The 25,927-nt window shown below is 40.6% G+C and overlaps 1 protein-coding gene across 5 annotated transcripts in view; it reads right to left on the bottom strand.

Moving 5' to 3' along the window:
- The window catches only part of MADD (MAP kinase activating death domain), a 65,206-nt gene that overhangs the window by 26,593 nt on the left and 12,686 nt on the right, over positions 1–25,927 (bottom strand). For 3 of the 5 annotated variants that reach the window (XM_084287458.1, XM_084287454.1, XM_084287456.1), the window contains exons 3-21: positions 22,650–23,264; positions 19,676–19,979; positions 19,197–19,328; positions 17,880–17,993; positions 17,077–17,157; positions 15,248–15,304; positions 14,317–14,495; positions 13,600–13,835; positions 12,883–13,039; positions 11,776–11,879; positions 10,721–10,914; positions 9,771–10,051; positions 9,004–9,143; positions 7,676–7,777; positions 5,827–5,886; positions 5,264–5,366; positions 4,046–4,232; positions 3,717–3,867; positions 3,134–3,340 (exon numbers count right to left, since the gene is read on the bottom strand). In XM_084287458.1, coding sequence (XP_084143584.1) covers positions 3,134–3,340; positions 3,717–3,867; positions 4,046–4,232; positions 5,264–5,366; positions 5,827–5,886; positions 7,676–7,777; positions 9,004–9,143; positions 9,771–10,051; positions 10,721–10,914; positions 11,776–11,879; positions 12,883–13,039; positions 13,600–13,835; positions 14,317–14,495; positions 15,248–15,304; positions 17,077–17,157; positions 17,880–17,993; positions 19,197–19,328; positions 19,676–19,979; positions 22,650–23,264 — 3,404 coding nt within the window. The remainder of the gene's footprint in view (positions 1–3,133; positions 3,341–3,716; positions 3,868–4,045; positions 4,233–5,263; positions 5,367–5,826; positions 5,887–7,675; positions 7,778–9,003; positions 9,144–9,770; positions 10,052–10,720; positions 10,915–11,775; positions 11,880–12,882; positions 13,040–13,599; positions 13,836–14,316; positions 14,496–15,247; positions 15,305–17,076; positions 17,158–17,879; positions 17,994–19,196; positions 19,329–19,675; positions 19,980–22,649; positions 23,265–25,927) is intronic. The other 2 variants (XM_084287455.1, XM_084287457.1) reach the window with 1 other exon arrangement.

Here is a 25,927-nt window from a genome sequence, read left to right as displayed (position 1 = left end):
ATGGCAGAAATTAAAGACAGGCTCTAAAAAAAAAAAAAAAATCTGTTAAGCAATCTATCTACTAAAAATAATAAAAAATGGACTGTTTTACAGCTGTGGAGAAAGACTCCAAACTATTATCATTAAATGTATCAGGAGCAAGAAAAGTTTAGCAAGGAAGAAGAACTAGAAAGATGGCTGTTGGCCTGATTTCTAAGTCTGCTTCATGATTTACAGATATTCCTTCAACTTTCATAAGCACGTGGTAGATGAAAAAGATAAAACTGCCTATGGATCCAAACAGCATCCTGTAGGCCTACCTAGCTGACCACACACTGACATATAACAATCTATTCAGAAGTCGTACCAAATCTATTTGTAAAAAGGCTCTTGAATTCTCAGCCTATATGGTTCTATACTAAAAACCAGCAGGCTGAAAGTTACAATACCTGTCATTAAATCACTTTTAGTTGATGTGTCTGTTAATTGATCATTACAGTTACTCAAGTTTAGCCTATGCCATAGGAACATTTGAGAGCCTACAGTATATCCTAGCACATTAAAAACAGCCTAGATTTTACTCTCATCTTCTCTGTGAAAGAGGAAAAGAACAATCTGGACAGCAGGTCCAGAAAGGATTTGATGCAAACAACGTAGGTAGTGCAATCTTTTCTGTTTCAAAAAACTGATTCTGTTTCAAAAAACAAAAAAATATAGAGTGATCTGCGAGCATTAAACAATTACTAAAAGAGTAGTAATGGAGACTTCAGTAAATACTGAAATTTTCATCAAGATTTACTACAACGAATCAGTAAAACCAAAGAAATGACTGACATAAGGTGGGAAACTATTAGCTATCAATTTTAAGGCCACTAGTATCCAAATAAAAAGGTCAACGCTACATTAATAACCAAGGACCCTGGAAGCAAGCAAATAACTGATGAGCTTTTTGGAAAGAAAGGATCAGGAAGCACTGTCTTCACAACAAATTTCCCAGCTATGCAATAGAAAAATATCTGTCATTGTTCACCTTAGAAATACGAATATTGCATACGAACAGACTTCCCTGTTATAAGGAATTATCTTACATACTTCAGATGTACATAAGTGGTCGACAACTTTCTGAAAGATGAACAAGAAAAGGAGCTCAAGCAGGAACACATCCACCCTAAACTTCTGAAAACGTGGTGAAGCTCCTGACCATGGTTCCTCTAGTACAAGAATACCACAAACATTCAGCTACTGTACCTCTAGATCCCAGAGATCCAGTTTAATTACCACATTAATACATACTGCAGGCATGGCTATTGCACACAATGTTGTACAAGATTTTACTCCTTCATGTTGATTACTTACATTGCTATTTCCTCTGTCAGACTTGGTCAAAAGGGTAGCAGCTGAATTTGTATTTTGTCCATAGAACACCAACAAGTTCACTGAGATTTCCATTTACATATCTGCAACCTGAGGCTGTAAGTACCTTCCAGATTTCATTGAATCAATGAATTGCTTAGGTTGGAAGGAGCCTCTGGAGATCATCTAGTTGAACCTCCCCACTCCAAGCAGGTTTCATATGAGCAGGCTGCTCAGGACCACATCCCAGTCAGGTTTTGAATATCTACACAGATAGAGCACCCACAGCCTCTCTGGGCAACCTGTTCCAATGTCATCTCATCTTCACTTTAAAAAAAAAAAAAAACAACATTTTTTCCTCAAGTTGTTTAAATGAAGTTCCTTAAAAATACTTTGTTATTTCAGCAACATATAAATGTTTACCAAATGCTTCTTCCCTAAAGAAGTTAGTCTGGCATAGGAAAGCCTGCATTTCGCTCCAGAAGGAATTCAGTCTAGCCATGACTAACTCTGCTCCTGAATATCCAAAGCATTATCTTATATGAAAGCTTTATTTTTAGTTCTGTCAGCAGCATACCTCCTTTCTTCTCTTCTATGGAAAAGAAAAACACTTAAGTACCCCAAAGCAAGCTAAACTGAAATGCTGGAAATTTGAATCTCGTAGCTCCTTGGGAGATTTCCAGATAGAATGTAAGATCAGCTTCTGAGCATTTACCTCGACAGATTACCTCTTGAAACAAGAAAGCAAAGAAAATCAGAGGTGATTGCTATCAGCTCTGAAGGACTTAACACCACTCAGCCTGCAGCTATTATTATTGACTGCAGCCTGCAGTCAGTATAAGAATGTCTGCACCCTTTCAGCCACGTAACTACCCAGTACACTCATTCCTGTTGCTTTATGCCACATACTGGAGGTACAGCCTCACAGCAGCACACTGCTTTCAGAAGACTAATATTTCATGCTATGATTTCATTAAAAAGTTCTTTTAAACAGGCTAGAAGAAGCAATGGCTGAAATTTAACACAGAATATTTGTGGAGCTGATGAAATATTTTCCTCATATGCTGATTGTACATCTATCTTGCTAACAATCCACAGCAGGTTGGATCTAACCTAAATATTTTTTCTTTTTTCTATTTAATCTATAAAGCCCTTTTAATGTAAAACAATCTAATGTTTGTCTTTTTTTCCCAGACATGGACAAAAGCCATTCCGGCTATGAAATAAGAGTGGGAAAATTTCTAGAGACCAGCCTAGCAGACACTGTAAAGAAGGACATGAATTCCATTTGCTGTTGCATAGAAGGAAGATCCATCAGTACTGCTTACTGAAACTATAACACCACAATTTAAACCTTTTGTCAGTTCTTATTACTAACAGTTAGCAGATCCTTGGTCCCACTTCTATCAATCTATATAATTCAGATGTAGTAAGCAATGATTTAAAAAATGTTTGTTTCATGTAGTCCCTTCCATGGTTGCCCTTTCCAAAGTCCTGCTGGCCCTGTTTCTCTTGACATTTCCTGTTACTTGAAAACATCAATCACAGCAAAAAATGAAAGTTGACTGAAGTGTAATGATATTCAGAAAAAAATAAGATTAGAAAGCTTCTCGGAGAAAACTGTCCTGGACAGTTTAACCAAGAGCAAGTGAAAACACTTATGATTGTTCCTTGGGATCCAAGGTGTAAATGAGGCATGTTACAGCAGCAAATGTATTGTGTTAAAATGGAGACAATGCAAATAGAACCTAATGCCAAAACAGAAGCCCCTCCCACACCTCACATGTATCTCAATACACACCAATGGAAGCGATAAAATTTTCTTCCTTTAGACTCCTTGTGTCGAACTCCCTTGGCCCTTTGCCTGCAGGGCCCAGTCCCTTTGACATCAACTGAGGTACTGGCAGCTGCATCGCAGGTTTCAGCTCCACTCTTGGAGATGATGCAGGATCCTTGCCAACTGGAGTGACAGATCCATCTGTTGGACTTCGTTTTCTCTTTTCTGGTTCTTTAGAGAGAAAGAACAAAGAGTTGCCAAAAGAAAAAAGAACAAAGAAAAAAGACATAAGGAAAAAGGAAATGAAAGCAGCAGACCTCTTCTATCATTCTTTGAGACTTCATCTAATCATATGTCCCCAAAGGCAGTTTGGATTATTTTTCTGCATCAAACTGCATGATTTGAATTACAGTTAAACCTTCAGAAGAGAATACTTAAATTATAATTAGGTTCCCAGTAAAGAACCTTCTGCAATTCTGCACAAACAATTCCAACAGCCGATTAAGCTTATAGTGAAAATTTCATATCCAAACGATATGAAATCCAGACTTCAAGAGCATACAGTGATAAAAGAGTCACTGCGTAAAGCAGCAAACACTTTTCTTACCTTTGTTGTAATAGTGAGTATGTGCTATTTCTAGAAGGCCAAAAACACTGGCCATGCCTCCCAGGCCAGCATTTGCATATGACTGCTCCAGGCTCAACACAGTACACTTCAACAAGTCCAGCATGCCTTTATAAACTTTGCGGCTGATCTCCTGCAATGAAAATCCCATTAGTGTCAATATTTCAGAAGTAAGAAAGTAATTCGAGAACATAATATTCTAAAATTGCTGTAATATCAGCCTGTAGAAAGTAATTTGATAACAAAAATCTTCTATGAATTGAACCTAAGCATTCACTAGGTATGAAGACCCTGCTGAGTTCAGCACTGACCACATCCTGTATGACATCCTGCCGCGCATCTTCTTCTGACTGGATCGTGCGATTTAGCTTGCTTAGTACAAAGACTCGGAGCTGCTCACTCTCCAGCAGGCGACGGACTCTTTTCATGTTCAGCCAGCCGACACCTTGCCCGTCGAGAACATTGTGTACCACCTCCTTCAGGAACTGCTGGTTCTCACTGATGGATTTTTAGAAAGGAAACAAGAAGGCAAGAGTTAATGTTCTGCTTACCTTAGCTTGCATGGGTATAGAGGTCTGGCCAGGACAAACCCATAGATGCATTTCCAAAACTAAAATTACAAGAAAACCTCAAATCTTGCTAGATTTGCTGCTAACCACTGCTCACAGCCCAAGCTGTGTTCTAAGGTGTAGCATTAAACATTTTTGTTTGTCCCTTATTTCCTGTAATAAGCTGTAATCAGCTTTTTCTCTAGTCCCACTACCTACCACTCTACTGTCCACTTTCATAGCACTCCTTAGAATCCATCGGAAGTCTCTATGCCACAACATTCTTCCCTTGGCTGCCTTGTCCCACCTGTAGACTTTCTTTGCATTCATAGCACTAGTGCTGCAGCCCTAGCATGCATACTGTTTCAGCTCATTTTGCTACAGGGGAGGGAATGGTAAAAAGGGAACACCTGTGCAGCCTGCTGTATCCCCAGTCTGAGCCACGCTTTTTGTCCTTAGTTATCTCCTATCCCCTTAGCTCAAAGTAAATTTTACTCTACACACAGCTGCTATGCAAGAAGGGAGGAGAATGAGAAAGCACAGGTCAGAAAATGTTTACTTCAGCATTCCAAGTCCATTTCCAAGCTTGAAAAAAGTTCATGATTTCTGATGAACTCATGTAATCAAACTGCTTCACATGACTCAGCTGATCCCCCGCTTGGCACACTAAACTGCTGGCTAGACTAGCCTGATCAGATTAGACTTGACTACAAAGAATAAATACTGTGTAAAGCAGGGTCTTTCATGACCTGGAATATTTTGGATCTCAGACAGGAAGAGGAAACATTTTGAAGGACAGAAAAACACAAATATGTGCTATTAACTGAAAGGCCGTCTGTACCAAATCTTCTCAATGTGTGCAAGCTTGGGGCCATAGAGAAGTACTATGCTATTTTCAACAGCTAGACTTCTAAGGGAATGTTTGACAAGTAAGACACCACTAACACCACTCTATGCTCAGAAAGCAATTAAAAATATTACCTGGAATTGCTACTTCGTCCCTGAGGCGATGGAGATTCTCTCTTCACTGTTGGGCTGTGCTTAATGACTGAAGACTTTTGATCTACCAGGGCTCGTCTGTTTCCTAAACAGGAGAGGAAAAAGGATGAGAAGAAGGGGGTGGGAGGAAAACAGTCTGCTCCCAGGACAGTAACAAGCAATACTATGGTCGGCTAACACACCTATTCAGGTTACAAGTAACAAACTTCAAACAAAATGGAAACTCCAAAAAAGCAGCAGCATATATCATATTCTAGCATCACACATCGGCAGAAAACAGTAATGGGAGTAATGCGGAGAGAAAAAGAGAAGATGGTAATGGGAGCAGAAGGTGAAAGGCAGGAAAAATTTGGCTGCTCTGCATGCAGTTGGACAACAAGAACCATCTTCAAATTAGTCACTGTATGTAAAAGCATAATGCATCGGGGGTGACTAGTATAGATTAGGTGATACTGGTTACCCAATGAGAAAGGGAGCCCAAAGTCAGGCATAGGGAATGCTGGAAATTGTTACATCATGCACAGCTCATGCTGTAGGGAACCCACCTTCATTGCTTACTGGGCCAGCTTCAGTAATAATCTCCATTATAGTATTTAACCCAAATACTGGGACACAAAATATACAATTAGTAGTGTACTACAATATCTATGCTCCCCACCATCAGCATCAAAAAAAAAAAAATAAATAAAAATAAAAATAAACTACCAGCTTTTTCCCAGCCCTCCCTCAAAACAAAACCCAAATGACGCTAGAGCGGGAAGGATGCTTGAAAGCCCAAGACAAGGGCCAGCGTAATTAATCTAACAGATAGTGCTTGACTTGAAATTTGGCATCGTGGAACCACTGTACTGCATCTTCATGGATACTATTGCACATATCGAATTTCAAGGGCACTATCAAAAACATCTGCATCACTGAAGAAAAACAATGTAAATGGATGTGCATGAAATAAAAACTAAAAAGGAAGATGGAGAGTGATCAAATAGCAGCAATGAGATGGAGTCCCAGCATCATTTCCCATTACAGTTACAAACACAGAGTACCACACACACTTGGTAAGAACGGGTTAACGCAGCAATTTTATACCTGTACAACAGAGACAAAAACATTTAAAAAACAGAGAAGTGCCCAGTGGAAATCCCAATGAGCCAGCATGCACACACAAATGAACACGAACACACACGCACACACACTGGCACATGCACAGAACGAACTGAGCTACTCCATGAATATCAGACCCTCGTATGCACACAGTAACACTGAAGGCCCTGCACAATTACAACCGTCAAGAAAAGAACACCAAAGTGCAGAAGATGAGGCGCAAAGCACGAACATGGAATGGCAAACCCCATCACTGTTTTCTTCCAATGTATGGAATTAATCGTTAAGTTTACCCATGGAAATAACCCTGATATGAAGCATGTTTCGTATCCTGCACAATTGGACATGAAAATGTAACCAACTGGTAAAAGGTTGTCAAAAACAGCTGCGCAGAATCTCTGCTAGTGTTTTCACCATACCAGTCCTGTTCCTCCTCATTTTACACACAGGGAATGATTACTTGTCTCAAAAACAAAGTCCAAAGCAGAAACACAAAAACAGCTTTTGGCCTTTGTTTCTACAAGGTCAAAGGTCAGCAAAACATCATACCAACCTTCATCCACATCCCTTCCCACTTCCAGATTAAAGTAATCTTTACCGATGAAAATGATGAGGAGGAAAAAATAAATAAAATCAACATATTAAAACAAAAGCAGCAACTTCTAATTAGATAGAGTAACTCAAAAAATTTTATGAAAAGAAACCTTCCCTGATTTAGCAACTATTATCACATCCAGTGCAAGGATGACCAGGCTGTCTAATTTGAATGTAAGAGGGTCATTTCTCTAGTCCCTGGTTCAGTCATGCTATCTAACAAGAGATGTCCCAATTGGAAGATTGTGCACCTAAGTTAAAGATGGATCTTTACTCTCAATGAGCTGAAGCATGTTTATAATTTGAGGCTGATTGGAAAATTTCCATATAGTGAATTGAAAGGAACCCAAGTTACCGAGGGTTAATCATGAAGACAGTGGCAGTACAACAGTAGAACCTACCTCTTAGTTCCCATTCTATACACTAAGGACTTAAAAATAATACAAAATAAAACGCAAAAAAAAACCAACATTCACAGCATACCCATTAACACAGGGTAGACTAGCTATTTTCCCAACCCAACACAGTCCGGTTGTTGGGAGGAAGTCTGACTGAGAAATATCAAGACAAATTATTGTCTTGATAACTAACCCAAACTACCAAAAGGCTTCACCACCAGAATTCCTTTTAGGGATAACACCTCAGACTGCCCAGTAACAAGAATAGTAAAGGCTGTAAGGCAAAGGGAAAAATGGTTACCTTTCAAGCTGGGAAAGGGGGTATTCTTGTCTCTCCCAACTTTGGTTGGCAGGGCTAAGTTGGACAGACTGAAACTTGTGCTGTGGTTTCTATACAAGCTGCCTATGACAAAATGGAAAAAACAACAACAGAAAACACAATTAAATGCCTAATACTCATTGCACACATCCAGCTTCCTGTAATTCACCTTCTTATTCAAGATCCATAATGATGGGAGTACTTTTTTTTTAATCCAACAACATTACAAGCATCATACCGTTTTATTTACAATACACCCGCATCTGTAATCAGATTATTCTTAATTGTATAAAACATAATTCTTGGCTCTCATCTTACAATCACTGCCGTTGTGCCTTTGAGTCTTAAATGTACCACCAATATACACTTATCTCCCTGCACTTACACAGGTAACTTCACATCAACTGTGTCTTCTAGTTTGAGACTCCTCTTAGGAGTAAATAAATGGCAGGGGTCACATGAGAAAACAGGATGATGAAAGATCTCTAAAATACATAAGCTTGAAGTGAGAACTGTGCAGAGAGCCTTATGCAACTCTCTAAATGTGACACAAAGGATTGCTTTAAAATAGCAGCTTTCAATTTACGAGGAGAAAACAAGAGCTTTTCATAGCACCAGCATATTTTTAATAGCATTAAGAAAACAAAAATGCACTGTCATCTGTTTAAGATTCCCATATAGCAAACCTCAAATAGTTCATTTTAAATGTCAGTGTACTATTCCAATTTGCTTTCTTTTGTTTCCCCTCAGCCTTATCTTAGTAACAATCTTTTTAGCAGAAACATCCAATATACTTTCCCCACTGCTACAAACTTCTTGCCCTGCTCCCTACAGCAGCAGAAGATTCAACCGGCTATATCTTCTCTCACACATTAAAATAATTTAGATTAGTTTTCCATACCTGTGGGTTTTATTATTAAAATACAATCGAAAATAGTCAAGAATTTAATTTAGCACCTAAACACAAGACATGGTAGCATGGAAAGCATACTACTGGTAAGACTTTTGTATCAATTTCATAAAATTACTCTTTTTTGTTTAATTTAACTGACATTTGCTGATTTGTGCCCTGAAGTGTCATATAACTCAACAGCCTAATGACATAACCAAAGTCCTTCTTACTGAAAAATATCTAACACGGTAGTTATCAGCAACGTAAGTAAAAAAGTTCCTATGGTTCCCAGCACGGCTTCTGAAGTCCTGCTAACAATTTGACAACCAAGTTATCCTCTTGACTAGTCATCCCTCTACTCCATCTCCCTGTAAACTCTAATAAATAATAGCAGTTTAATGAATGCATTAGTACATACTTGCAAAAGACATGATGCCCCCAAAACCTTCACTGCTGTTGTTAGAGACAGTAGAGTTTGGGGAGCTGGCCCTGGAGTCCGAATCTGCATCAGAATCATTGGCCAGTTTTAAACTGTTTGGACGGAGTAGCTTCTGAGACCTTTGAAGAAATAAATACAAATGCTATTAGCTTTTTCTCCACCCAAAACCTTGTAGAATTATGAGAGGTCAATGCTGGTCTTGTTCCTTGACTGTTTTCACCACACTACCTTTACCTTGTGGGGAAAATTAAGGAAGAAAAAAGTGAGGGAAGCATCTTTACAATCAAGCTTTCATTACCTTTCAGGACATGTTGAAAATTTGTTGGCAGAACTGCATTGGTGGATTTGTGCGTGAAAAAGTTGTGCTTTGAAAGCAACAACAAGAAAACCCAATGTCTTCAAACACAGTAGTAACAAAGCCCCTCACATTTCACCGCCAAATACAAAGCTTCACAACCAAATTCCCTCAAAGGTTTCCAGGAATCAGTAGGTGATATACTAGAATGTTTCTAAGAAGAACTGGTAATTCTGTTAGCTCCTACTATTTAAATAAAAGCAAATACCTGAGGGAACTGAGCAAGTGCCTTTACTCAAACCAGAATGGTTTGCAGAATTGGAACATTAAATAGAGATGACCAATGCTACATTTCAGCTGCAAAAGACATTGGAATGAATGTTAAACTACATGAAACAGATGGAAACCCCAACAGAGCTGTGCAGAAGGGCAGGAGATGGGGAGGACTCACCTGCTTCCATTAAGATTCTGGTTAAATCTTGGGGTGTAGCTCTCTTCCTGCTCATCATCTTCATCCTCTGTAGGAAAACCATACTGTGGCTCAAAGTATGGATTGTCATACTCCCGTTTCCTCACCACCCCTTCTGAGGAGGTCATGCTGACAGCTGGGCTGTCACTCTCGCGACGATCCAAGCTCATCTTGGGAAAGCTTGTTTGCAGTGGCAAGGAAGGGAGATGGTTTGAAAACCCAGCAGCCAGCTTCTCTTCCATCTCTGCTGAATCTGCAGACTCCTGTGGACCAGTCAAATCATAGATTTGTTTGAGAATTTGTATTACGTACAACTGAAGGGTGGGACAAGGACAGCTATTTCAAACTGGGAAGTCTGTAGGGTCCTTGCAGATCCTGGCTCTCCACCCAAATCCCACTATTAGTCCCTCTGACCTAGGATTTTAGAAATACCGCAGTATTTGTGCATTGTTCTAGGGACTTTCTCCCCTGTAAAACAGATCTTACTGTTAAGTGTTAGCTTAACTTACTGTTAAGTGACAGCTCCAACATCTCTGTTGTCCTACTTTGACGTTATGGAATCAACTCCCACATTTCCCAAATAACCACAGATTCACGAGTTTCCCCACCCCATTCCCTGTTCTTCCAATGCGTTAGATTTTTCCATACTGATTAAAAGACATTCCTGCAGCCACACCCTGGACCACCACCCTCTGTTAATAGTGTTTTTCAATACATGGGAGCTTGTAAGCACAGGAATGATCTGTCCCAGTGTAGGAAGCTACCAGTAAACTCCACCTTGCTCAAAGTCCAGAAAGAGCATGCAATTTAATCTGTGTGTAGTTTCACAGTTCCATTAGCTTTTGCCCTTCTCAAAACGAACTACATGAATTCTCCCTCTCTTTATATCTTAATAACACCAATCTTGGGGCTGAACTAGTCTCAGTACACACATGATTCACTCCGTGGATGACAGTGCTGGGGCTGCTACTGGCTGTAGTACTGGAACTTGAACGAGGCTGGTTGTTCTCTTGGGAGTTCTCACTGTCCATGGCTTGTTCATCCAGATCCCCTGAGTATTCTTGAAAATCATCAAATTCCACTTCACTAGCATCACCGAGGGCTGCATGTGTCAGGGGGTCAACATCTGTAAACACATCATTTTGCATTAAAGAACACTGCCTTCCTCAGCCTTTTGCTCATCTAAATAAAGATCACTGGCAGATGGAGACTGCTGATCAGTAGAATACAGAATCATGTAAGAAGCTTCGTTGTGAAGGGGTTTTGCAGGTCATCTATTCCAAATCCCTACTCAAAGCAGGACTAACTTCAAAATTAGAGCAGATTGCTCAGGTCTTGTCCCACCTAGTTATGTAAGACTCAAAGGCTTGAAACTCCACTTTGACCCTCGGAACCTGTTTAACCGTGCTCACTATGGAGAGCTTTGCCTTGGGTCCAGGCAGAACTTAGGATTGTTATCTCTTGCCCTTGGGATATAGGAAATGCATCAGCATTCCTGTATTTGGTTTATTGAAAAGAGTAATCATTTCCCAGTCTCGAAAGAGACACTGATGCTGCAGGCTCCATATAAACCACAGAGAATGTATTGTCCTGTCCCCACGAGAACAGAATGACTCATTAAAGTCAGCACTAGAATCAAAAGCAGGGGCAGGAGAAAATTCATAAGCTGCTGCCCATATTGCATCTTATCTACTGGCAGGTTGTTTCCAAATCAAGAGAGACAGTTTTGTTCAGCAGCACATATTTCTGTTCTTCTTCCTCCCAGTGTCATTTGGAGGGCACTGTACATGAGCAGAAACAAGGTCTTTCTTCAGCCTACCACTGGAAATTGAAGGTGTATGCTCTTTTTCCTCAGAGCAACATTACAATGGAACAAAACTTTGCTCTGATTAAGGGATTTAGGAGAGTCATTTCCCCCCTCAGTGCAGATGAATGAGGAAGAGGAGCCTATGTGGACACTGTGAAAATGAAGCTCAAAGTTACTCACTTGGAGTATCGCCATTAATGTCACATTTCATCATCTCACTGACAAAGTCACCAAGGGAGGAATAGGAGGAACTTGAGTCGTCATAGTCAACACTGTCACTGCCACTGCCACAACAGGTAAAAAAGAGAGATGAGTGGTAGCAGCATAGCAACAGCAGGGCCCAGTATTTCAAAGATGAGCATCAGCACACACCGTTTTCAAGGACATCTTAGAAATCTTGTGATATTACAGTTTCCACACAAACAAAAAAAAAAAGATTCCTGGCAAGAGTGAGGGGCCGGCTTCATGAAAAGTCAGAGCAAATGAAATTCATTTTGAGATAGGTAACAAGACAATACGGTATAGCATTTACAGGCTCTCAGCAAAGTTAACAAGGTCAACCACAGGTGGACAGGAAGTAGTATATGAATTCTCTGTGTGTGCCAGAGGGGTGGAAGAAGCTTCAAGAGAAGTAGAGATCAAAGGAAAAGCATTCTCTTTTAATACTAATGATAAATCCCACTGTGAGGACCACTGGTGCTATGTAGAACATAAAAGATAAGCAATTCCAAGCCTGAGAGCCTCATAGGCTAAAAGAAAAGAAGGATAATAAAACTAGATGAAAAATTCTGGAAAACTTGGTCAAAAACACATTAACAAAAAATTATTCTAACTTTACTGAACACACAAGGAGGTCTCAGGCAGTGGGTAGTACTGGCAAGCTCTGCATAACCATGTGCTGATTAGAGATTTGAAAGAATGGTAGGATGGGTGGGAGTAGTTATAGTACTGCAACACAAATAACCTGAGAGAGAACAGCATGGAAGAAAAAAGCATAAGGGTGGGAAGAAATACCAAATGACAAGTAGCAAAAGAAAACAGCAAAGTACAAATAGAGAATCATGTTAAGCGAAGGCTTGAGAAAACACAAGCAAAGGGATAAGCTGCTGCTATGATGATGACAGTGCAGCAAGACAATTTACTTCAATGTCAGTGTTCTGACCAGACAGAAGAAAAAAACATCAGCATGGAAGGCTAGAGGAAAAAGCTGCAAACAAGAAGTTGGAGGAAAGGCCCAGAATAATTTGAAGTAACTATCATGTGGCTAGAGTTTTGTTCTCCACCAACCTGTCATCAGTGTGGTCAGAGTCTGTTTCTTTCTCTACTGGTACATTCAGTGCCTCAGCCAGTTGTGAATTACTGTCATAGACACGATAGTGGATGGGCTGCAGCTGGTGGGCATACCACTTAGGTTTGTCACCAATCAGTGCTGGATCAAACATGTCTGCACAAAAGGGAAAAAAAGAAAAAAAAAAAAAAAAAACAACACAAGGAGAGTTAATTGAACTCATTTATTTATGTTGAAGGCTTCATTCACAGTGAGGCTGTTCCTTACTAAGTCTTACACAAAGAGAGAGGCAGACTTCTTCTCTGTAAGCAAACAATTAACTGGAAAAACAAGGGGCAAACAGCAGTGCTAATTTGGTAGAAACCCATCAATATATATAAATAGACATATGTAAATATAAATAGAAAAATGTTCCTTCAACTGGATTTCCCCACCCAGCAGGAATGCTGCACTGGAACAGGCTCCCCAGGGAAGTGGTCATGGCACCAAGCCTACCGGTGTTCAAAAAGCATTTGGACAACGCTCTCAAACATACGGTTTGATATGATCCTGTGCAGAACCAGGAGTTGGACTCAACCCTTGTGGGTACCTTTCAACTTGGGATATTCTACGATTCTATGAATAGTATGGCATCAAGCTAAGTTCATCCCTAGAATCTCTCTACATTTTAAGAGACAAGACATCAAAAGTGCAGGAAACTTAAGACCAAAACTTACTGTTATGAATCCTTTGAAAAGCGTAGTTAGTAGGGTTGAGTGACCATTCTCCAAAATACTCTACTGCCTGTGTCCTGGAAAGCTTATCTGCAAAAGGCGTTTGCTTTGGCCTAGAGGCAAGAAAGGAGTTTGCCTGGAAGGCCACCACTGGTCGTGGAAAAAGACGAAGAGTGCGAGTATGCATCTGGAAACCCTGCAAAACATTTGGTGAGTTGAAGAATCTCACCATAGCAACCCTAAAAAGAAGCAGAGAATATGTATCAGATAAAAAAGACACAACCTTTAAAATGTATGCATTAGGCAATGTTTCAAACCTTCAGAGAATGGTAACCTAATGCAAAAAGCTGTCTTAGAAAACTTCTTAAAATTAAAAAAAAAAAAAGCACACACACAAGAAATCACTTGGTTTTAATTCACCACCTTGAAACCAAGACCCCCCCAAGGAGAGACGTTGCTCTTGGATCCGCTAGCTTAAGTTATGACTAAGTTTCCAGATTTTTTTTTCCCTCAAGACATATAGTTTTATTCATGCACTTAACGGATCTGATACAAATGCTGTAATTCCTTCTATTTTTATTTTTTTCTATGTAGACTAGAACCTGTGGTAGAACCTGGAAGACCCTGCTTCCATCACAGGACTTACTTACAGCAGCATTTGTGCTGCCTTTAAGTGCAAACTTTAAGAAGACTCAACACTACCTTCCTGTTCAGCCTCACCTGGTAGCCACATCCACAGAGTCCACATCATTTCCATAGATCAGAGGGTTAAATTCCGTGGAGGGGGTAGACTGCAAATCATTCTGCGGTCTTCCCAGCAGGAGTGGCACCTCCTGCCCTTCGTGGAACTTCTCTAGGTTAAGAATGGGCTGAGTATTCAGACTCATGCTGGCCAGTGCCTAACAAAGGACAACATGATGCACACATTCAGCAATAAATTATTCAAGGAACAAGAGTGAGATCAGAGCTACTCTGCCTCTAAGCAATCACACCGATTATGCATGCTCCATTAGTTTGTCTTAAACTCCTTCTTCGACACTGAGTCAAGAAGTATCTCCAGGCCCTCCTTTATGTGGACAGTCCAAATGAGCTCCTCAATGACAGAACAGTCTTGGAGCTACCTAAGGGTTAGCATGGCAGTCTGTCATTCATGATGCGGGAACAGACAATCCAAATCTGACCACTGCCTGTATGGCACTGTACAATACATCTGAGAGTGATTCCCACGTGTAATTTGAATACACACTGGGACCTGGAGGCCTTGAAACTTGCCTTGCAACTTGGCCATTCAGCCAGTGAGTTTGGTATCCTACAACAGTGCAGACACCTCTTACAGAGGCATCTGCCTGCACCTATCCCTGAAAACCTACACTTCTCATCTGAATGACGTCTTCATCTCTCCATAAAGCCACCATCCTCTTCAACCCTCATAACATCCTCAGTAAAATGCACTGGAGCAGCATGACTGGCAAGTCGGTCCTTAACACCCAGATCCAACCTAAATTGGACCTCCCTCATTTCTCCCATTTGCCCACTGAGTCTTCACTGTTTTATTTCAAAAATAAACAATCATATAAAATAAAGTACAATCAAAACACCAAAGGAAAAGGGTAAAATGGAAAATCGAGGGGAAAAGAATAAAATAAAGAACCTTGTTGTCAGGAGTGAGCAGCTGTTGCTGAGTGATTGCAGTCATGCTAACCAGACACTGGAGGCATGATGGAAGATCATATGATAACACCAGCAGCCCATCAGAGCCAAGACGAACACATGACCACAGAGAAACAGATGGAGGGGGAAACAAAACAAAAATAAAATCTATTACTACCAAATATCACAAATAAGAGGAAATAAAAAGGACCACAAAATAGGCACGTGGAGAGAGGTCCAACTGCACCACCCCCAAACATCCACATTTGGCTACAGTTCCTCTGGAAAGTGGAAAGGTTCCTGTCCTTATTGGTACAGCAAATTACTTTCCACTGCAGTTTAAAATCGGGTATCTCAAATTTTATTCATTAACACTAAGACCCAAAAGTAAACAAGGGCGTTAACCTTAGTGACATGGGCCACAATTTAATCTTCTCTACTTTGTAAAGCAATCAGTAGCCCTCCTGTTCTGCCAATAGTCAACTGCTGATGATAATGGACACAGGAATATATAGGGATGTACAGAATTTTGGTGAATACTCTGCCAATTTTAAATAGAAAGTGTTCACGGAAATTGCAATTTGTTCTTCTGATATTCAAATTTGCTGTAGTAAGACAGTTTTGCTGAATAGTGCCTGAAATTGCAAGGGGGTGAGGCAGAAGTAAGGGGAAGGTGGATCTAACAAAACTCCAAGCAACACATTGCTTCCATCAGTGCCGACAGCAGGTACTGGGGTATCACAGAGGTCACACACTTTGCTCTCCAGGTCTACAAGGAGAGAGAGAGCAGACCTCATCAGGTCAGTAATACACTTTACCTTTAGATACTGCATGCAGCGTGCATAAGGAAAACAGAAATAAAGAGATAAAACCTGCTTGACATGATCAGCAAGGCTGACCCAAGCTGATTAATGGCTTAGCAGGACCTGAGAGAAGAGACAGACCTCACACAGATCTGTGAATGAAGGGGAAACAAAGATGATCATTGCTAGATGGATTGGGTCAGAGTTTAAGCCTGTGTGGCAAATGTAAAGGAGGAATCTGGAACTTTCTGCACCAAGCAGAAAAAAAGTTAGCCCCAAACAACAGCGAGAAACAAAAACCATCTACTGCATCCAAGAGCATTTTGAATTATCTTTCACTAGGCTAAGAAATTAACTGCAGTCATAGGCCTTAGTGATCACTTGCTTTTCCAAATTAGCTCTCTGCTTTAAGAGAGAAAAGCCAGCAGCTAGATAGCTAACCCTTAACATCTGTATCAATTAACACCACTTTTAAAGCTTAACATGTTGCTCATTTCTAACATAGGGGATATTCTATCTGGACACCCATATGTAAGTGGTGCCTTAAATACCTTGACAGAAAATCCCTAGTCCCGTGCTTCCCGACAAAAGTGGAAGCAGTGGAGACAGTAGAAGATAAATAGGCAATAAAAATGAGCATGAAATTCCTTGGAAAAACTAAAGATCTCAAATGAGATAAAAGTCTCAGATTTAGGGTTGTCAGAGGAAGGCAATGTTAGAAAATCACAGAGGTGCTCAGGGGGCTCAGAAGAAAACATCCCAGTAACTTCTTCCCCTATTGATTAGCCCACCTCCACATCCAGAGCAGACCTTGCCATGACTGGCCAAGGGGCACCTTCTTGAACAAGCTTACTCTAGCATCCTCATATTCACATCCATCTGATGTGCCAGGATACACACCTGCTTTTAACACCTTTTGCTTTACATTTGCTGACTGCATTCTTGTCCAGCACAGCAAAAGAGCTGTGCAAGACTACATCTGCTAAGCTCTACCGAACCTGAGTCCTTCTCCCAAAATGCTTATTACCTGTTTCAGATGCTTTTTCAGCTCTGATGCTTCTGGTTCTGGTAGTGCTGGCAAAGATTCTGCATTTGTAGGAACAATCACCTGGAATAAAGCACAAACAACAAACTAAAAGTTACCCAGCTGTAGCCATTTCAAAACCAGAATCCCCTACATCACATCTCCACTGCTCCTGAGACTGGATAAAAGTCATAATATCAAATTTAAAAAAAAAAAAAAAAAAAACTCAATCAATACTTTGATTTTCACTTCTTTATGACTGTGTAAATAGTATTTACACAGGAGAGGATTTCGCAAACAAGAGAGGATTTACTCTGTCAAAAACCACAAAAAAGGAAAGTTTGAATGAACCTATACTCATCCTTCAGAATTTCCATTAAGTGTAAGATGTTAAACACATTTCCCTTGAAATAGCCTTGCTCATGCCACAATAGAAAGCAAGATATGTGGCCCCATTTGAATTGTGACAACCAGTGCTGCTGGAAGGCTCTTATCAGACCTAGATTCTTACCTAGGGCTATAGCAGACAGGGTCAAGCTACCCAGTGAGACAGCTTTATCATTTATTGAGGATTTATCTTCCTATAAAACAGCCAGACGGATTAACTGAAAAAGAATGCCTTATGAATAAAAGAAATGGGGACTTTGAGACAAGGAAACAGAATCCTGAAACTTAGGACAGTAGTAGCAGGGACAGACTGAGGCCAGCCTATAAGCATAGAAATTCTTAAACTCTCAGTGTGCACATTGATGAAAGTGCACAGTTCCCTGGAAACAAAGCCAAAAGTCTTTATGGGCATCACTTACCTTATTGGTATCCAGGTCAATAAGCCATACATCATCAGGCATTTTAAAATCCAGTTTGTAAAGGAAGAAACTTGCTGGAACACCAATGATGTAAGGTGTAGGGGCTAGAAGCAACTGAGAGAGACAGACATCTTAAAAACGACAAGATCTGAATTTGTTATCACCATATTCTTTCTTTTTTTTTTTTTTTTTAAATAAATAACAATACAGTAGGTTTGCATCAGAAGAGAAAACATGCAAGGCTTTGATAAATAAGTCACTAACTCCACACAACAGAAGCATTTTAAAACAAACAAACGAACAAAACCAATCCTGCTCCAAGAGCTTCAATTCTCATCAAGAAGAAAATCAGTGCTTTTTTCTGCCAGGGATGTACTTTTATATGGCTGCATGGCTCTAAGGGAAAAAAAATAGCTCAACTAATAGCTTGCTATGTCATGGACCAAGAAAAAAAGATGTTCAGAATAAAAGCTTAACTGGAGAAGCAGAAAGCAGCAAGTAAATACACCCTCAGCTCAAACCAAGACTGTGCTGTTGAGAAGATGTCATCAGGCTTAAAGGGCTTTACCATCTCTAGGAAGCCTAAGAAATAGGTTTTCCACATGTTTGTGTAAAAAGCATCCAACAAGAAATTCTTGTTGTTTCTGAGCATCAGCAGAGGGAAAAGGTTTAAATCAATAAGCCACGTAGCAGCTTGAGATCCGCTGTTTGGGAGGCAAAGTTATCCTTTAAATCTAGAACACCTGGTTACCTGCATGGGGAAAAACAAACCTGCAGCATCATTTGCAGGATAGCACTGAATTAATAATATGGCCTCAATTCTATCTTTCCAAGAAAAATAATGAGCTCCTGCAGAGCTGACTGTTATGAAACCCAGGCTTCCAAATGAAGTAACTTGACATTTCATATTTCTGAGGAAAATAAACTGCAGGCAGTAGTTTCTAAACTCTGAATCAATAGGCCTAAAGATTCCATAACTACTATGGACCCTCCCCAACAAACCTTAATACTCAGTTGGGAGGGCAAGGAGGGGAAAAGTAAATTCTTGCCATAATATTGTAGATGTGTGGCCTTTCGGTCCATTGCTTGTAAGGTACCGCTTTGAATCACATTATTCACTATGCAGGCTTTGCGAATGTTCTACATAAAAGGTGTTACCTACAATTTAAATAGTCAGTGGTGCTCAAAAAACATCCTTTGCAAGGCAGTGTTACAGCCCCTGAGAAAGCGTGAGGAAGGAAACAAGGGCTGCTTCTGTATGTTTCAGACATCACGGAAACATCCTTTGCAAAAGACTAATGAAGGCAAAATACGTACCTGTTCTGCAGAGGCCATGCAGGTGGGAAGCAGAGGGATCACTGGAAACATGTACTCTAAGGGGTAGATCATAGCCACAAAGGCCATCACAGACATGGAGAGAGCGTTATAATCTCGGGACTGCAATACAACCTGCAACCACAGGAACTCCCATTAGCACTGCAGCAACCCTTCTCTTCTGGTACTCCCCCCAGAGCCATACAAATATCACAGCCTGCAGGACTCTGTTTTAACAGCTGTGAACTGGATGACCCTTCAACTCATCTGTCTGAAAGCAAACTTCAGAAGCTTCCTACAACAAGATCAAAACTTTTCAGAACAGGACCCTGAGAAGGAGCTATTCCTTCCCGCCTCCAGACAAACTGATCCCAAAGAATGCAGCAGACGGCCGTTCCACACACCCAGCCTACCCTGGCTGTGGAGAAGGCAGAGCTTCCTAAGCTCTACGTTGGTCCAAAGACCAACTCTTCCCTTCCTACCTTGTGCTCCAGAAGGATGCAGGTCAGCACCTGCAGACAGGCATCCACTCCCAGCAACTCCAAAGGCAGATGCAATGGAAAATCCACCAAGGTGAAGCGGGATGGATCAGGAAGAGCAAAAGTCAAAGCTGGCTGCAACTCATGCGGCAAGACTTCCACATCCACCCGCTTCTGACCAGCGACGGGCATCGGCGAACGCAGCAGCCTGTATATCCAGGCCTCAATCTCACGCAAGTCGTGCAGCAACGCGCTGGACTTCTCCTCCACAAGGAGCGAGCCTGTGAAAATCCGCCACATTGTGTCCCTGCACATGGGGAACAAGAAGATTAACACTCCACAGCTTCATGTGACAGCCATTCCTCCTCAGGGTTGCATGCCTCTTTTGAGGAAAAGGGAAGAGTCACAAAGAATTAAAAGATGCAGCTAACACGTTTGGCCACTCAAGGGAAGGGAAGACAGGGGTTTAACCTTGCTGAAACAACAACTGGGAGGAAGTACAGATCTTTAAGAGGCAGAAGTCAACACAAGTATGTCACGTTGGTCCAGGAGGTCATGCATTCATTTAAATGATCTGGTAAGGTCCAGATCTCTGAAGACACATCCTGCATTGCCCTGGGGCTTAAAATTCAGCCTGCAACTGGGATACTCTCACATCTTGTCCAGCCCAGTTGACTGTAGGATTGCGTCTAGCAGTTCTACAGACTTTTTCAAGAATATGAAATAATAACTTGAGATAATAAAAATATGCCACACCAAGATCTCGTAGGTGTTTTGGCATCATTAAATATTTTTACATCCTCTCTTAAACTGCATTTTATCATCCTGACAAGCTGAACGACCCACAGCAGAAGTGGCTGCATTTCTGCCGAGAATATAAATTTCTAAAAGCTGTCTGGGAAGCAGATAGGTACCTTAGCAAAACAAGCAGGCATTTTTCTATGCATTAAGCTAGCAAACTGCAAACTTCTAGCTCAGAGGCAGGCTGGCCAAAAACATGTACAGCATTGCTCAAGCCTTCAGTGCTTCAAAACTTGAAACTGGATCAGACAAGTGAAGCAAAGTGGATAGTCCATTTGATCCCTTAATGCTGTAGCACAGCATGCATGATGGCTGTGAACTTGTTATAGCCACTGGGCACAAATTTCAGGTTGATAAATATTTTTGGTTACTGTAATAGGTCTGTTAGAATGGTATAGCTCAAATTAGAGCTCAAATAGCTCAATTTAAAAAAAAAAAAAAAAAAAAAGGATGACACTGGAGACCTCTTATCTCTTAAAGAACAAAAATTACATAATTTTGGAGGGGTCAAAACAAGAGCAATTTGAGATTACGCTGACTGATATACCCCTCAGGAACTGTGATGCTTCGCATCCTCTGCTCCTCCCTCAGCCACTTGTAATGCACAGGACATTAAGTTGTTAACAGGCACACTCAACCTTTCGCAAGCTGTAAGCTGGCATTTTTATTCTGCCACCACTTCAAAACCACTCTACTTTTCCAGGTCACAGCTTGCAAACCACACGGTAATTCAAACCAGTAGCTTTACTCGTCCCCCTGATGGATGCTTGGCCTCCTCCTCTTGCCTTCCTCATCTGTCACTGAGTTCTTCTCCTCTTAACTCTAAGAAGTACGGTCAACAACAGCACATTTTTAAAATACTACATGCCACTCAAACACTGGAATGCATCAGCTCTCCTTTCAAAATTCAGTTGAGTTCACAGAGTTGAAGAAAGTCATGAAATTTAGCTCTTTTCTGCCTCGGAAACGATCAGACTAAACCAAGTGATGAAATAAGCTTCCTTAAAGCATACTTCCATTAAAAAAAATATTCTTTGTTCTGAGAGAAACATTTTTTCCTCACCATCAGTGGATTCAGGTGATAAATCTGTTAATGCAGGAATTGACACAAGCCCAGCACAATCTCCTAGAGCTGTTCTGAGGCAGGAACCCACCAAGTAGGTCACCACTCTGAACAGGGGCAGACTTCCTCTTTCATAACAAGCATACAAAGATGCAAGTGTCAGATGTCCTGTCAATTTTTGCTTTTGAGAAGATTAAGCTGGAGTGTAACAAGCTACAAACTCACATTACGAGCTATCTCACAGCTCAATCCCTCCTGATAATAAGATAATCCCCTCTTTCTCCAGAGATTCATTTTATATTTGCTCTTATTAGTTCATGTATTGGAAAGGGAAAAAAATCTTCCTGGCACGTAGGCGTCAGGCACAATAAACAAATATAGATCCATAACTGATACACATACAGACCTTGGTCCTTCTGTACCCTACAGTGCAACAGCTTTTGTTACATACCCAGCATTACAATAGCAGATATGTAAGATTACCACATTACATAAAAAAGATACCAAGATCCTATTTAATTTGCTGTTGCAAACCTCCATTCCCATTTGCTTCATAGTCAGCTCCTTCGTTTCCTACCTCTCCTCTCTCCCCTCTTCAGACCTCGTACTTTGATCTCCTTGAGCCATTCCTGCTGCTCTAGTCTTCTCTCTCCCACGCTGAAGTTCAGATTGTGTTTAACGAGCTTATGAAAAATACTTTCATCATTTCCCTCTGGCCCCAAGTTGAAATTCTCCCTGCCATTTCTCAACTGTTTCTAATCTGCCAGAGAACCACCAGCCCTGACACGCACTGCCACGGAGCTTATGCACCAAAGCAACAATCGCAGCATCAGTGCTCAGCTTCACAAAGATCATGTTCAGTCAGTTGTTAGCAGTGCCTCCACAGGCATATCAAAAATTAATATCATACCAGGAGACAGAACCAGATAGAGAAGTTTTACACAAATCATCACAAAAATTTCCTTTTCCTAGTGTGATTCTGGGTTAAAACAGCAGAAAGATCAGCCACCAGTTTCTGCAGCTACACCTATGGAGACAATTTGCCATGACAGTTTGCCAATTGGAAAAAAAAAAAGCAGTGGGAGAAAAAAGTTTTCTCCCCCCTCAACATACCTCTGCACTCCACGAGGAATCCCCAACTTCTTGCCCAACAATCTTTCACTACAGCAGTCCACGAGTCTCTTGAGGGTGTACAAACATTCACGGAAGGTGGAAAAGAAGGGATAGTGACTAAGGATGCACAGAGAAGTCAGGGTGCTGTTCCGAGAGCGATGGCTGCCTTTGGCCAGCCGCTTGCTGCGTGGTGATCGATTCACATCTGGGGTAGACTCTGTACTTGGGACCTGCAGCGAAGAACCACTCTCTGAACTCTCAGTGCCCGCATCCTCTTGGGGTGCAGGCACATCCCCAGATTTGGTGATTTTCTGTCCCTCCCGAGCTCGGTGTCCTCCCGTGCCTTCTCCCTTCTCCTTAGGTACTCGCTTCTGGAAGGAGCGGTAGAAGTTGACACAGATTCCATAGCGAATGACTCCTGTATCCTTGTCTGTGAGGGTGAAGACGAAAGAAGTGTCATCACGGAAGCTCATGCGTTTCTGCCGCACACTCAGGCATCCTTCTGGCTGGCAAAAGAACACAACGTCGGGCGGCAGAGGAAAGTCCACGTGGTCTTCTAGAGGATAACGTCGGAGCAGCTCAGGAGTCTGAGCAACACTATCACTGCTTGGCTGCCTACAAAAACAAACACACACAAAAAAAAAAAAAAACAACACATGCTTACTTAATGCTGCTAAAATCTTTGGTATCTCCCTAATGACATGTCAGGGGCCTGCAAGTTCAGCTTCATCTTTGGTTGTCCTCAACCCTAATACCCAGGGGAAGAGCAGCACCTCAATCGCTAGCCACAGTTCTCAGTCACTAGCACAAGCCCAGGAACTGCAAAAAGCTTAAATAAAAGTCTACACCATCATTACCAAGGCCCAACAAGGAGCCCCTCTATTCAAATTTGACTCAGAAAAATGAGTTTCAAGAGCATGATATCCCCAGGGGAATAACATATTGCTATGTTTCCCTGACTTTGATTTCCAAAATGAGTTTAACTGCATGGGTCTCTGGGGAATACTCAGGTAGAAAAGACACTGCTCAGCAGATGAACAAAATGAAAAAGTTAAGAGAAAGCCCTCTACCAGGGCCTTGTGCACCTATTGCATGTCCATGGAATTTATGTAGACCTATAATGAAGACATACTGACAACATTTGGACTGTTCCTAGAGAGGTTTCTACGAAAATAATAATTTTTAATATCCTGCCAAGGCAAATAAAGGGGGGCCGTGGTATAGGTTAAAACGTTATGTCAGTCTTGAAAGCAACACCACAATTTTGCCAGGCAGGCAGCAGCTGTGACAGAAGTATAACACAGCTAACAATACTGTGAAATGATGTATAACATATAATAAGTTTTAACAAGTCCAGCAGAAATGCATTGTAACCACAGGCTGAAAAGTAGAGGAAAAAACAAGAATGGTAACGCTTCTCCTGTATAAGTGTGGGAAGAGGATGAAAACAAACAAAAACAGCAAAAATAAAGCTGCCTTTAGTCAGATCAACAGTCAACTGACCAAGTGATCCAAGTAATACAAAAAAATATTTGAGTTTATTTGGTGAAGCACATTACAATCTGTTGTTGATTTTATTAACCCTAAATGACATTGGCTTCCATTAAGTTAGCAACAGTTTTTGACAAGTTCCATGAACGCAAAACCTCATCCTGTAAAATTCTTATTAAAAGGTTTTAACAAACGTGTGTGTTTGTTTTTTTTTGTGCTTTTTTTTTTTAGTTGGATTTAGAGTGTAAGCTACTACAAAAGCTGTGTAGTCGTATGCAGGCCTACTTAATACCATGTCTCACCAATCTTTGTACAGCAAATCACTAATGGAACACAAAGACAAGCAACACTATCTATACCTGATTCCTCACCGAAGGAACAGCTTGTTTCAAGGCATTAACTAATCTTCCTACCACCACTTTCCCATGAAAGTTACCCAAATAACTGCCAGAGAAATAATATTGTGAAAACCAGAAAGCAAGGGAAGAAAAATATTCCCAAAACAATCTCTTTCTGGCTTGACCCCTTTGCTATAAAGTCTGTCCTCTTGCCATTTTCTACAGTAATTAGGATTTAGTAAGCACAATACTAAATGGGATGCAGGAGCCCTGGCTCTACCATCACTCTCTTGAGGGACCTCATGCGAGACATTTTCTCACCTTAATACTTTAGATTTGCCCATTTCAAAATAGAGATGAAACTTATTCGTCTCTTATCTAAGAACTGCTGGATTTAAAACCAAAACAAGCAAAAAAATAAAAAAGCACCACCAAAACAAAACAAAACAAACAAACAAACAAAAAAACAGACAAATAGCAATAGAATGTTTTTAATTTACAAAAGAAAATCACTGGCATAAATAGTTCTGCTGAACATAGTTCTTCCAAACAAAAAACTTTATTAAACTAAAAATAAACATGCTTTAGTAAGACATAAATTGGTAACAAAATCTATACTGTCTGAATGGTTAAGTACTGAAATATTGTAAAAAAAACAAGAGCCCTAAAATCTTTTGTGTATCAGTATCCACTAATGCATCATCTGTTAAGAAAAACGTCAAATAATATTGGTACTGTTTAAAAAGTCTACTTGGAAATAAACGGTTATAAAAAGTCATCAACAAAGTACCAGTTAATATATCCTAAGGTCATGTCTTTGCAATACTATGAGCTACAGACAGAAAGACAGAGTCTTCTCAGACACTTAGAAGAATTCTCTCTAATAAAAAGGAGTACTTCCAGAAGACATTGGCACTTGTGCGCTGTGGATAACAAGATGTGATGGTAAAGCCACACGGAGCTCCTAAGGAACCTGCAGTGGAAGTTACTTCAGTCAACTGCATCTCTTACCAGAGGCACTTGTTGAAGTGCCTAATAAGACAACAGACCTCTAAGCAGTAGCAATCTAGCTATTGTTGCCTAGCGAAAAACAGAATTGATGCTAGCAAGTCCTTAAGTGAGGACATCAGACACTGTGAGCATCACTGGAGGAGGCAGTTAACATTTCTTCCCTCTTCTTTACCTAGTTACGTTCCACCTCTCACAGAAAAATCATGGTTGTTTCTACAGACAATAAGAAATAATTAAACTATTGAATTATTCTGTCCAGAAAACACAATAATAAAACAATTACTACTTAGGAAATTACTTCATTTCCTCCACTTAGCCTATTTCAATATTGCACTCAAAGCATTTTTGAAAAGAAAGTAGGAGGTAAAGCAACAGGCTGATGCACATAAAATGCTGATATTTAGAAACAAAAGTACAAACATTTCAGAACACACCATT

The sequence above is a fragment of the Netta rufina genome (assembly GCF_964035555.1).
Source record: "Netta rufina genome assembly, chromosome: 5".
Classification (NCBI taxonomy): domain Eukaryota; kingdom Metazoa; phylum Chordata; class Aves; order Anseriformes; family Anatidae; genus Netta; species Netta rufina.
The sequence above is the reverse complement of the archived record's forward strand: the minus strand, read 5'-3'. Positions and strand labels throughout refer to the sequence as shown.